At 38.0% G+C, this 12,669-nt stretch overlaps 1 protein-coding gene and 1 long non-coding RNA gene across 2 annotated transcripts; one reads left to right on the top strand and one right to left on the bottom strand.

Annotated features, from left to right (window-relative positions):
- The first annotated feature begins 1,548 nt into the window (after positions 1 to 1,548).
- On the top strand, positions 1,549 to 6,058 carry LOC110837366 (uncharacterized). The gene is made up of 3 exons (XR_002545661.2): positions 1,549 to 1,630; positions 3,262 to 3,443; positions 4,950 to 6,058. It is a non-coding gene; the product is annotated as an uncharacterized LOC110837366 (long non-coding RNA).
- Positions 3,456 to 7,822, bottom strand: LOC110837365 (rab-like protein 2A). The gene is made up of 5 exons (XM_022079394.2): positions 7,668 to 7,822; positions 6,304 to 6,413; positions 4,932 to 5,123; positions 3,938 to 4,035; positions 3,456 to 3,776 (listed from the first exon to the last, which is right to left on the bottom strand). Exons 1-5 carry the CDS (start codon positions 7,772 to 7,774, stop codon positions 3,684 to 3,686), a joined length of 600 nt encoding a protein of 199 aa, XP_021935086.1. The 5' UTR covers positions 7,775 to 7,822; the 3' UTR covers positions 3,456 to 3,683.
- Between the last annotated feature and the right edge of the window lie 4,847 nt (positions 7,823 to 12,669).

The raw sequence follows: 12,669 nt of genomic DNA, 5'->3' as shown, positions 1-12,669 counted from the left end.
ATTTGAAGCTTTTATGGCTGAATCCTGTCGACTGATCATCCGCGTTGAAGTTCAGTTGAAGAAAACCGTTTCGGAGACCTGTTCTCTCCATCATCAGGGCCGAAGAAGTAGTATTTTATCAATCCATTGAGACCGCTGGTAGCTTGGGTCCGCGGAACATAGTTTTCTAACCAATGCTTCAGACAGTATGCCTGTATGCCTCAATTCGACACTGGGCACACATAAGGAACGTCAAGCATGCAGACATCCGGAATCAGGGAATTAAGTGTTGCCATCTCATGTTGTGTGGGCGGAAAGTTTTAATGGGGTCACTGTCCACAGACAGAAGACCTCTCCCCACGCCAGTCCCTCACTTGTTTTTATTTGTTTAATAAAACAGGATTTATTTAATGACTTTATCAACAGCTCGGACTGTATAGGCCTGACTTCATACGATTAGACTGATTGGTGTGAATGATGGGTACAACCAACTCCCGAAACGTCGCGTCAGACTGTGGGCAATGTCGAAAATAACCACGTTATCACTCTTGTTTCATATTCTGGAAGTCCCGCGATAAAATATCGGTCTGCTGATCGACCATCGTGATTTTCGTTATTTTCCTCAGTCCCTTAAGGGATATTCCATTATAGAATCTTATATTAGGCAACGACCACTTCCATCCATATCCTTTTCAATTCGTCATTCCACTCCATTGCATTCTGAGTTACTGCAGTTCAGTTAAATAAACTTTTAATAAATAAACAAGCAAATATAACATTATTGTTGATCTTCCATTTTAAATTTCATAAAAATCCATCACGTGGATTCTTAAAATTTATTTTGATGAGAGAAATTGCATGTTACAGTTTCCCTTCCAGGTGAAGGGTCCAATTTATAACTGAAGTTCATAATTAAGGACACCGAAAGTTTCTGTTTTAAGGCATTCTGTTTTTTGTGGTAATTGCAAGGTTAAGATCTAATTTGTTGAATTAAACACCACGAAATGCAGGCGTATTGGGGAGTGGAGGAGCATATTCAGCCTCAATACTAGATGGAGGTGAGTGGTTAGCCTCAGACTCCGGCCGCTTTTTCGCCGAAGAAAAAACAGTAGCCACACGATATGAGGTTGCCTAAAAAAAGACCCTGCTTAGCTGGAAATTGTCCACCCAGTAACCCAGCCACTTCAGTCACGTAAAGCGGTCCCGGGTCGAGATTCAAACGCAGGATCTCCCGAACATGAGGAGTGTCACTTTTATACTTAAGCGTCTTTGTGCGCACTGCTCCGAATGTCAGTGTTCACGTGTGACTTTTTTATTGATGGCATTACTTAAGCCATTTCATACAAAAGCATTTGACTAAACACGAGAGAAATGAGATTCCAGCCTAACCACTTATGAGGACCTTAAAGTACTCGTAAAAGCGATAAGCATGAAATTTATGGAAATGATGTAAAGGTACGGCTGTTTTGTGAGGCTGGATGGACCAGCTCCAGCAGATGCAAATCACGTCCTGTGGGAGGGGGGGGGGACATCTCTCTTAGCGCTAGTAACCAAATACGTTACGTAACGCTATGACGATGGTTCTCTAAATCGAGTACAGACACACTGTGTTCAGATAGCACAGCATCACTTCGTCCTTCATAGCCCACTGGTAACTATACGTACATGATATAATAACCAGATTATCAGAATAAACAGCGATTATTTTCTTAAACAGCGTTGTCATGGTATCTGACTTTTAGTCCACACGGATTAACAACACGTAGAGTAACTTGGAACAGATTCATCGCTTTGAGAACCTCAGACCTGTCTGGGACATTTTAATTAGACCGCTAAAATCAGGGGCTCTCACAAGACGGTATCTGCGGAAAATATACTTCTAAAATGTGTTCTTCAACATATCAGATAGTTAAAAATTTCCGGTGGTTATGGTTGGCAAACAGCACTGTTCTTGCGTCCACCTGAAAATCGTATAAGAGGCCGGAGGACATTCCAGTTAACCAACGCAGAAGTGGGTGCAGCATTTGGCGTCTGTCCAAATATGTCCCAAGTATTTGCTGTAGGAAATGTGTTTCTTGAGATAACATTATGAAACGATATTATTTTGTAACAGTATATTTCTTCGAGATTTTATAATGTTGAATCAATTAGTAGGTGTTTATGGAAAAAACCACAACGTAAGTATTACTCTACAAACTGTTTGAAGCCGAAGCTCGTATTTAGGAATTCAGCCCGTACCGCAAAGAAAACACAGCACTTCACCATTGCAAAGATCGACTGGTTAACGCAGTTTAAGGAAATAATCACTGCCAATACCGAAAATCGCATGAAATGCATAAATATACAATGTAGAGGTAAAGATTGTCGAAGCACGCGGTACATATAATTACCACTGGGCTTTTGGGGGTGAAAGTGCGTTCCTTTTGTGAGTAGATGTGTTTGGCTGTTTTGATTCACGAGGATCCAGCCCCAAAGAAGTGGAAGAATTTGTTGTTAATAGGATTTAAACGATTTTATGTGACATTGAAAATAATCGTGCAGGCAGGAACGATAATTTTGAAGTTAACAGTATTCTCATGCGCATATATTTTGTTGTGTTTGAATTTTAACAGTTTATTTCGCTATTTACATTTAACATATCCTGACGAGCGGGAGGATGATATTAAATTGCATATGAGAATGTGGACTGAATTCATAAAAATAAAACATTGTAATTTTTTTAAAAAATGTTGAAATTGCCATTTTTAAAAAAAAAATTAATTTCTTAGCGCTTTTTAAAGAATTTGCAACATTTTTGCTCTTTTTCGAAAATTTTGAAGTTTTCAAAATTTCTTAACACCCTGTCTTTCCCGGACCCGTTCTTTGCCGTACCTTTTCTCTGCCGGCACCGATTCTTACAGAACCCTGTCTGTGCTAGAATGATTCTAAAAATTCAAAATATTGAAAACTTGCGAACAATTTAAAAAAGATCATAAATGTCCTATAAAGCAAAGAAAATGAAAATTTTTGATTTTTTTTTAAGTTTTAATTTTACAAAAAATTAAATTTTTCCGAGATTTTTTGAACAATTTGCAACATTCTACATGAGTTTCTCAGTAGCTGTTTGAATAACGGCGAGAAGACACCTTATGTTTCTCTCGTCAAAAAATGTGCCGCAAAGAACCAAGTACCTATCAGCTGACTATGTAGCAAACTGTATAATATTTTAACAAGTTTTGAAAATAAGCAGTAATTTTGGTATAGAGGTATTAAAAGAAACAAATATTAAATTTTATTGAAAAGAGTCCAGTAGGTAAACCAAGGAAAAGATGGATTAATGCAGTGGAAAAAGACAGCAGGGAGATCCTGAAAGTGTGAAACTGGAAAAGAGAATCTGAAGACGGGCGAGTCTGGAGGCGTCATTTAAAGGAGGTCGAGGCTTGACTTCGGGCTGTCGCGCCGTAGAAGAAGATTAAAAGAAAGTTGTAAGCCAATCCTGTCTTGCAGTATAGTGAATGTTTATATTTTAAATTTAAAGATCTTTAGTACTATTAATTTCTTAATTTTAAATACATAACAACCTTCTGACAGAAATAATTAATAAAAAATAATGCTGGCAGAAGGAATAAAATCCTGGAACAGATGAATAGCAGTGCATGTATTAGTATGTATTTGAATAAATATAGATTATCGGTATAAATAATTCAAGAATAATGTGAACAATCTCATATTCTCTCTAATTCTTCAATGATTTGATCTGTAACGTCTGATGGATTTTTCTTGTACTTCACTGCCGACTGTATCGCGTCTCGAAAAAGCTATAATAACAGAAAATTAGACTTTAGTACAATATTTGAGAAGATGCACATAATTCACAGCTCATGTTGTAAGTACTCGTCTATATGAAATATTAAGAAACGTGCTAACGCTATTATGCAGGTGTACAGGCAGTTAGAACGCACACAATTAAAAACAATACCTTGACTACATTCGTTCCATCTGATGCTGATACATAATAAAGAGGAATGTTGTGCTTCTGAGGAAATGCGAATGCCTTCTGTGTAACATCCATGTTGGCTGAAATTTAAACCAAAACAATAATTTTATTCAGTACCTTCATTTAATTATGAGTCGAGAATAAAAGAAGTACAGAGAATACTCTTCAGGGTTAGTGGGGATGTCGGTATAGAAATAAATGCAGAAAAGACAAAGTACACGATCATGCCTTGGCATCAGAATTCAGGACAGAACTGGAATATAATGATGAATGATGAATCGTGAAAATATGACAAAATTCAAGTACTTGGGGATGACGATAACAAGTCATGACATTCACGACAAAATCAAGAGCCGATTAAATTCGGGGAATGTTTTCTATCATTCAGTCCAAAATCTTTTGTCCTCCAGTCTCATATAAAAAAACTAAACATTATAATATACAAATGTGTAATTTTTCCAGTTGTGCTATATGGGTGCGAAACTTGGTCTCTCATTTTAAGGGAAGAACACAGATTGAGAGTCTTTGAGAATAGAGTGTTGAGGAAGATATTTGGACCTATGAGGGAGGAAGACGGATCATAGACAAAACTGCATAATGACGAGCCTCATGGCCTGTACTCCGCATCTGATAATGTTACGGCGATTAAATCGAGGACGAGGTGGATGGGACATGCAGCATGCATAGGGGTGGGGAGTGCTGTTTAAAAGATCTGCAGGAAGTAGACGACTTGGGAAGACCTAGGTGTAGGTGGAAGGATAACATTAAGATGGGTATTAGGGAGATAGGAAAGAATGCGATGGAATGCAGGTAGCTCAGGATAGTCTGGCGGTACATTTTTGTGATGAACCTTTGGGACCCATAAAGAAAGTGGGGTATTCTTTGACAAACTGAGTATACAATCAACTTTTCGAGGAATTTCTTGCACCATAGAGTGAGTTAGTATCAGAACACTGTTAAACAGGACTATATTTACCATCAATCTTATTTGCAGCACAGAATACTGGTATGTGTGGTCGGTACTGTCTCAGTTCCTGGTACCATGTGGCTAGGTTCTTATATGTCACTTTCCTGGTGGCATCAAATACCAAGATGCAGGCATGAGCTTGGTGATAGTATGACGGGTGCATGGACTGGAACATTTCTTGGCCTGCAGTGTCCCAGAAGTCTGAAAGAAGTAAGCAGACATTCAGTAAATTTGACTGATCTGATCACTTACTTGTACATCTGTCAGTGGGAACTATATATACATGTTTTAACAGTCAATAACAAGGCATCAGATGTTGATTATTTCATCTTGCACAATGAAGAGAGGCAGAGGATGTTGATCAGATTGTAGATAAAGGAGTTTGTCAGAAGTTATCAAAGGGTGAAATGAGTAAAAGTCCATGAGTTTACAAAGAAGCTTTGATGTATTTATAAGCAATATTATCAAGTGAAACAATTTCCCGTTCCTTTGTAAACGTGTGGTTGTGTCAGGGTACAAAGATGACTGATGTGAAGTGTGATAAAGTGAAACATTTATGTGGAAGTGAATAGCTATACAAGAAATCACACTCTAAAAAGTATTAAGGGTAACCCAAAAAATTTCACTTGCTATTACTTGGAGTAAATTCTAAGATATTTTGGTAGCATAAGAATGAATGTTTTAAAATATAGGAGTATAAAGAAACCATGAGGTCATACCAGGTAACTACAGAATTATAAAAATATAATATGATTATAGCTACCACCTCACTTAATGGTACCTGTACCTTGTTGTGGTGGTGGGGCTTGAGTACCTCAGTGATCCCAAGAGCTATGCTGGCGGTAGCATAGCTACTGGTCGGGTCTCCCTAGCCAGATTGGTCGAGGGGAAGAGGTGAGACTAAGACAGGTACCCTGGTCCTCCAGGTTGGGGGTTGGTCGCAAGGCTAACAACCTTGCACCGTAAAAAGGAAGACGTTTCGAAACCTCAATCAAAGCCTCGGACAGGAGGATAGGACAGAATGGAAGAGGAGAATTGAGGAGGCCATGGACCGATTACAGACCGGAGAGCCATAGAAGAAGAATAATTTCTTGTATCATAGTATGAAGGAAAGTAAACTTTTTCTACCACCCTCACCATTCTCCACACGACAAGGATGAATTTTTAAACTTCTGAGCTAAACATTATCTGTAGTCTATACACTGTCCTGCTAAAACTAAAGATGAAAACCACAGTTACTGGCTTAAACCGATGCATATTCTTGAACATTCCTTTGTCTTTTTTTAAAACACATTTCAGAAGCTGGCTCTGCATCTGTCATCAGGAGAAGCTATTTAAGCCAATTGTAAAATCTAATCTGAATAGCCATAAATTAACTTACCTACAATAATGGACTCATTTTCAATTTTGGTTGGGTAGCGAAACAGAGTCAGGGCATATGTTGAGTGCTGCTGTGGCTTGTATCCATCGAGAAGAAACCGTTCAACCAACCTGGATTAAAGAGTATCAGATAACCTGCACAAACTTTTTAATATCCACTGCATGTGAGAAGAATTAAAGTCTCACTGGCACCAAACTGTCATTGTCTGGGACATGTTGAATTTGTAGTATTAAATAGGACTGCACTCTCTCTAAATAACTGCAGTTTAACAGATTTTAAATCCTCTAAAGTTGGAGCTCATTTAAACAATAACTGGAAATTCAATTCTTACTTCAAAGAAACATGACATCATTACAATTAGTAGATACTGTTAGGTAAATTACCACTGTTTATCCTGAAAATTGTATGTGCCCCATGTATACACTGTGGGTAAATTGAGTTACTTATTATTCAAGCAGGTAGTGCATATAGCTTTAAAGGGTTAATGCAGTTTTTGAGAAACTTATCTTCTTTAGTTTTCAAATTATAATGCTCATATTCATAGGATTCCTTTTAGTGTAACACATAAAAATATAAAGAAAACATTAAGAATCAGGTTATGTTCAAAGTAGAATTTGAGGTTCTCACTCGTGAATACAAAGATGGCTTTCCTGGGCTGTAGACTGTGTAGTCTGGCTGTGTTAATGGCAAGGACCTCTTAAATGTTGGTAAACTTTCACAAGACCACAAGGAGCTACAACCAGCCATTGAGGTTATATTCTGCCTATGCAAATGCCAGTACAGTGTCTGCAAGTATGCCATGTTCCCTCCTTCTATATGCTTATGTTTGCTCATGATCATCTTCCTGTTTTAACTGTTGCTACATAACCTTTTCAGTTAAAAGAGCATCAGTAAATAATGATCTCTTGCAACAGATTGTGGGACTATCGGTTTTGAACAGACATCGAAAAAATTATTTCACTACTGTAGAAAGTCCTATGACATGAAACTTGTTCTTTTAACTTTGAGGGAAGAACACATGTTGAGGTAGCATATTAAGAACTCAGAAATGGGCAGTACCAGGTTGTTCGAGAAAATTACATAATGAGCTCTATATTCTTATATACTTTTCCCAAACGTTACAGTAATCAAATCAAAGGAGATAAAATACAGCACACAGAAGAGACATACGAAAGGCCTACAAGATTTTAGTCAGAAGATTTTAATGTAAAACAAACATTGAAGGCAGACAGGCAGGCATACTGCGTATTAAGAAAAGTAAGAAATGTGCATTTCTAATGTAGCAAAGAAAGGTTTGAAGAGGCTGGGTGAAACTCGTCACCTAATACCATGAATATTGTGCTGTTTCAAAACATGCTGCCTACTTCGACTTTCCGACGGCACTATCTCCGAGGCAAATTACTTTAACAGCTAAATCTCCCTTCCTCTCTTTATCATCGTAATCGATTTCATCATCTTCACGACCAGCCATATTTAAACAAAAATTTGCACTGCCATTTGATGCAAAGAATAATACGTGAATTCGGTTTCGAATTGTAACGATCAAGAAAGCTGACAAAATTTACCTTCTTAAATTCGAATTTACCAATATTGTTCGTTTCCAACAATTAACAACAAATTCCTGCTTTTGCTACTGAACAGATGTTTCAATATTTATACGAATATTGTAACTGCCATGGAAGAAACTGTAATTTCATCATTTTCTTTTAAAACAAGTATGTGGCTGGAACGGCGTGATTCAAGATTTTGCCAAAAGATGTCGCACCATGTACCATCGAGAGATGTGTGGAAACTTCTAGAAGCAGTATCCGTTTGAGATATGAGTAGGCTCACAAGAGTCCGCCACTGGTCGCTATATTAAACCAAACGAATGAAGTCCCCTCTATATCTCTTTACGATCCATTTTAGTAGCATGCTTCCGTCTGAGCCTGGGTGTCTCAATGTGTCCATTTCCTTTCAGGCTTTTCCGACTAAAATTCTGCGTGCGTTGCTCACCTTCCTACATATGTCATATGCCCCGCCCATTTCATTTTCTTTTGTTTTATAACTCTTTCAGATTTAATGGAAAGCGCCAACCATGAAATGGAGCCGGTTAGTTCTTTCTGTATAAAGACTAAGTTGCAGCCAAGACAACCATGTTCGATTCCTAGAAGAACGAGAGAGAATTTTTTTAGCTACCGCCTCGAGGCCGACACTAGGGCTCTACCCAGCTTGTATCCAATGGGTACCCACCTGCATCTAATGCCAAGGTCAAGAATGAGTGGAGCTGTACCTCCATACCACAATAAATACGAGGGACAACTTGACCTTTATCTTCCATACTAAACACAGCTAACCGACGATCTGAAACAAGGAAAGAAGATGAAGTTCCAGGAATTAAAACGAGAAGCTGAGAATAGGGAAAACTGGAGAGCTCTTTTGGGGCAGAGCAATGGACCTGTCGTAAGACAGAACACTGAATAATAATAACTAAACACTGTTGTCCTGTTGTGTTACTAGCGCCAAATCGGCGTTTCGACTGTATTAATATTGAATTGGTCAGTGAGATAAATTACGTGAGGGAGATATCATGCTTGTGTTTGGGGACATTTTGAGAGTAAGTCAACAAATAGTTTGTGGCTGCTCGTGAATCGTGTGTGAAAATGTACGATCGTTTTAAGATTTGAGGTTTTCACAGCGGTGAGTATGAAGATTTCTGTCTTCTGGGTTGTTGCGCTGTGTAGTATGGTCGATGTTTACCAACGTTTCTGAGGTCATACTGCCTCCATCATCAGGGCGATGAGTATGAAGATTTCTGTCTTCTGGGTTGTTGCGCTGTGTAGTCTGGTCGATATTAACCAACGACAAATCTTTGTACGATCTGTGTTTATCTGAAGTACAAAAAAATGTTAAAAATGTTACAGGACGGAAGTATGTTTTTCTTGAAGAAGATATAAAAAAAATTATAACTTGGACCTGACAGGTCGGAAATGCGGGTCACAACCTGTCTGTAACAGTTTAGATAATCTCACAGAGCACTATTTCAACAAGAATTACGTTTTAACACTTTCGTGTATCCCCCTGTGTTCTCTTTGGAGAAGAACAGTGATCTGTCTGAAAATACGCGAGTAAAAGCCAAATCGTCTAAATAATGCAATTAAATTGTTACCGAAGTCTTAGGTGAAATGAACTTTTTCGTTCAACTTGGACCACCATGCCAACAATCTGTCTGTCTTAAAGCGCTTGTTTTCAAGAACAATTAACTGTATTCAGTTCTGTGGCGGGTTTGAGCTTGTGTTGCGGGGGCCACAGTGAACCACCCACATCACAAAATGATCGCTTCTTTCTAAGTTTGCCTTTATTTTTTGAGTAAAAGGCCAACACGCTGTTACGTGTAAAAGTAAAAGAATAATTAGAGCTGTCACACTATACGCCATGTAGGCGCTTGGGGGAAGAGGTAGTATAGCTCCTACTCCTTCCCAATCTCGGCACTAGATAGGGTGAGTAGTCAGCGTCACGACCCGGCCGCTTTACCCACTGGACACTATGCTGGAGGTTGGGACCCAGAGTCTGGAAGAAAAATCGTGTGGCCCTGTCGGGGATCGATTGTCCAGTCCATAGCCAGTCACTGCACTGACTGAGCTACCCTGGCTCTTCATACGATGCTTCGTTGCCTCTCGAAAATTCCATAAGTCTGAACTCGTTTGGTGGTTTACGTATAATGTTACGTTATCTGTTCCTGTTAAACTCTGTTATCAGGTAATATTCATTTAAATACTGGGGATGTTTGTTAATAACGCAAACCATCGTGGAACTTTATGTTTTAAATTTCTGTAGAGTTTCATCACCAGATAAATAAGTTACGAGACGTCGCTGGTTAATGAAGTAACGCCCTACGGACTGTGCGTACAATTTCTGTCTTCGCCACCGCGTCGTCATCGGCTCCAGATCCCATCCAATTAGTATCATGTACGCAATGCCGAATTAATAAAGAATGAATTGAGCGTTACCAGTTCATAGTTACATAAAAGCGATAAATCATTATTGTATCTGTCAAATGAATTGATCCAATGAATACGAAATAAATAAACATTCGAAGACCTAATTTAATAAGCAAATAAATATGTACATAAATAAACGAATAAGCAAGTAAACACTGGATAGTTGTAGCACATGTATTTCGTGTAGATTTGTAGGCCTCCCTGTTGTCAGAAGCATATTTTGTTTGAACACGTGCCCTTGCTTAAGTAATCGAGTCTGCTAGCGTAATAAACCAGTACAATGTGTTCTGGGGTGAGGTGACTTGAGCGACTGATGGAAGTATAGACAGACTGACATGATGTCACTCTAAGACGCTGTTCGTTTTACGAATTCACAATATGCTTACAGCATTCGGTCATATTAACTCCTGGGAGCCCATGGCGAGATAAAATTATCTCTAGTATTTAATTAAGCACCACGCCATACAGACAGGCGTAGCTCCACACATTCATAATATCGGCACTAAATGTAGATGAGTGGTTACCTTCAGCCTCTTCAAGATTGAAAACTGGTACTTATTGAAGAGGAGACAGGGCCAGTCTGGACGTTGTAACGAAGAGAAAAGTCTTACCATGTTGGAAAACGAAACCACGGTTGTCCAGCCCGTATATTAATGATATTTAAATGAACTGAAGTTGCTCGGAATTGCATTTCGTAGCAAACTGTTGAGGTGACGGTAGCAAACGAACCCGTAGATTGGATATAAAGTTAGAATTTCGTGAAAATTTAATAAAACATGAATATTTATTGTGTTTGTAGTTTCATCTTTTTTATCAGCCTATAATTGCAGTAAGACACTTTAAAGAAAGCTGATTCAGAAGAGCAATTTCATACAATGTTCTAATTGAATTCATCATAATTAATAAGTCCAATTGAATTGTGAATAAATAAAATCTATTCTTTATTTGTTCTGTAATGAGTAGTGCATCTCGATATAATCCCCCATATGTGGGGTAATAGTGGTCAGTGCTGTCATTTCTAATTATGTCTGTGCGTTATGAACTGTTATTTTTATTAACAAAAACAGTGTATTTATCTTTAGTATAAACTCTCAACTATTAGTTATTAAATCAATGATTGCAACAAGACTTGTAGTATTTGTTATATTTCAAATTTATCTTAACTGACATTAATTTCCCTGATCTCCATTAAGCAGAGATAACTACAGATGTGTCTGTCTCGTCTCCTGAAACAAAGATTTTTATAGGCCTGCAAACACAGGTAATAAATCTTCGAAGGTGGAACTAAGTTAATATATTTGCGAATGACAAGAATAAACTGACAGAGAAATAGAAAATTAAATTTGGGGAACACTTGCTTGTCTTCAGTTCACAGTCCATAAATATCTAATAACATAAAGATTACAATATGCATTACCGGTACAAGCCGTTTCGTATGGAGGCGTTACTTGAAGAACATAGACCGAGGTTGTCTCAGAACATGACACTGAAGAAAATTGGCCCATTTGAAACTAAGTATCAGGCCTATATCCATTAGATATAAGTAATTAAAATGATTAAATAAAGAAAATCGATGTAGATGGGTCATGTAACATTCATGGGAGGGATATGAAATACGCACAAAGTTTTGCTTGGAAAACTCAAAGGGACGGGATCACTTGGAGATGGGAAAAGAATATTAAAAGAGATCTTGTAGTTGTTTGGTGAGGGGTTGTAGACTAAATTTTGACTCAAAACGGGCCTAAGAAGAACTTCTGTGAACCTTTGAGTTTCAATACGTAGAGAAATTTGGCCGAATGACGTTCATTTAGCTACTTTAGGACTCGGCTTCACTGAGTCAATTTAGTAATTTAATACAAAATAATAAAATATGATTCAATAATTTAAGGTCAACCGATTTTGACAAGAAAATGAAGAACAGGAAGCCGTTATTCACCAGACCCCAGTTATCTTTAGCGGATGCAAGACGTTTTCTTTCCGGCTTGTTACATATAAGTTAAAGATATTTTATTCAAGATTCAAAGAAACGCTAATTCGCGCAATTTGCCTTGTAGATCTGTCTCGAAGTGCACATTCATGTCACAGAATGTTTACTCAAAATCCAAGTGGCAGATCACTAATTTCTCTGCATTTCAGAATTCTGTAGACGCGTTTTGTACAACAGTTTTAGCATACCTGTTAACTTTAAACCCTCTCTGCATTAATTGACAAATAAGAGACGTTTGGAATGAAAGTTAAACATGATGTTAATATACGCTGTTAACTGCTGTGCCTTTTAATTTTATAAATGGGATCTAAACGGATGCCCATGTTACTAGGATTATCAAACGTCCAGCGGACTCTAGCAAGCAAGAACTGGTTTTGTTGTTGTTATTATATGATCACA

This window comes from Zootermopsis nevadensis, unplaced genomic scaffold (assembly GCF_977971745.1).
Source record: "Zootermopsis nevadensis isolate Lab colony 2312 unplaced genomic scaffold, Znev_1.0 Znev_ptg000008l, whole genome shotgun sequence".
NCBI classification, from domain to species: Eukaryota; Metazoa; Arthropoda; class Insecta; order Blattodea; family Termopsidae; genus Zootermopsis; species Zootermopsis nevadensis.
Note: the sequence above shows the minus strand (reverse complement) of the source record. Positions and strands in the feature narration are given on the sequence as shown.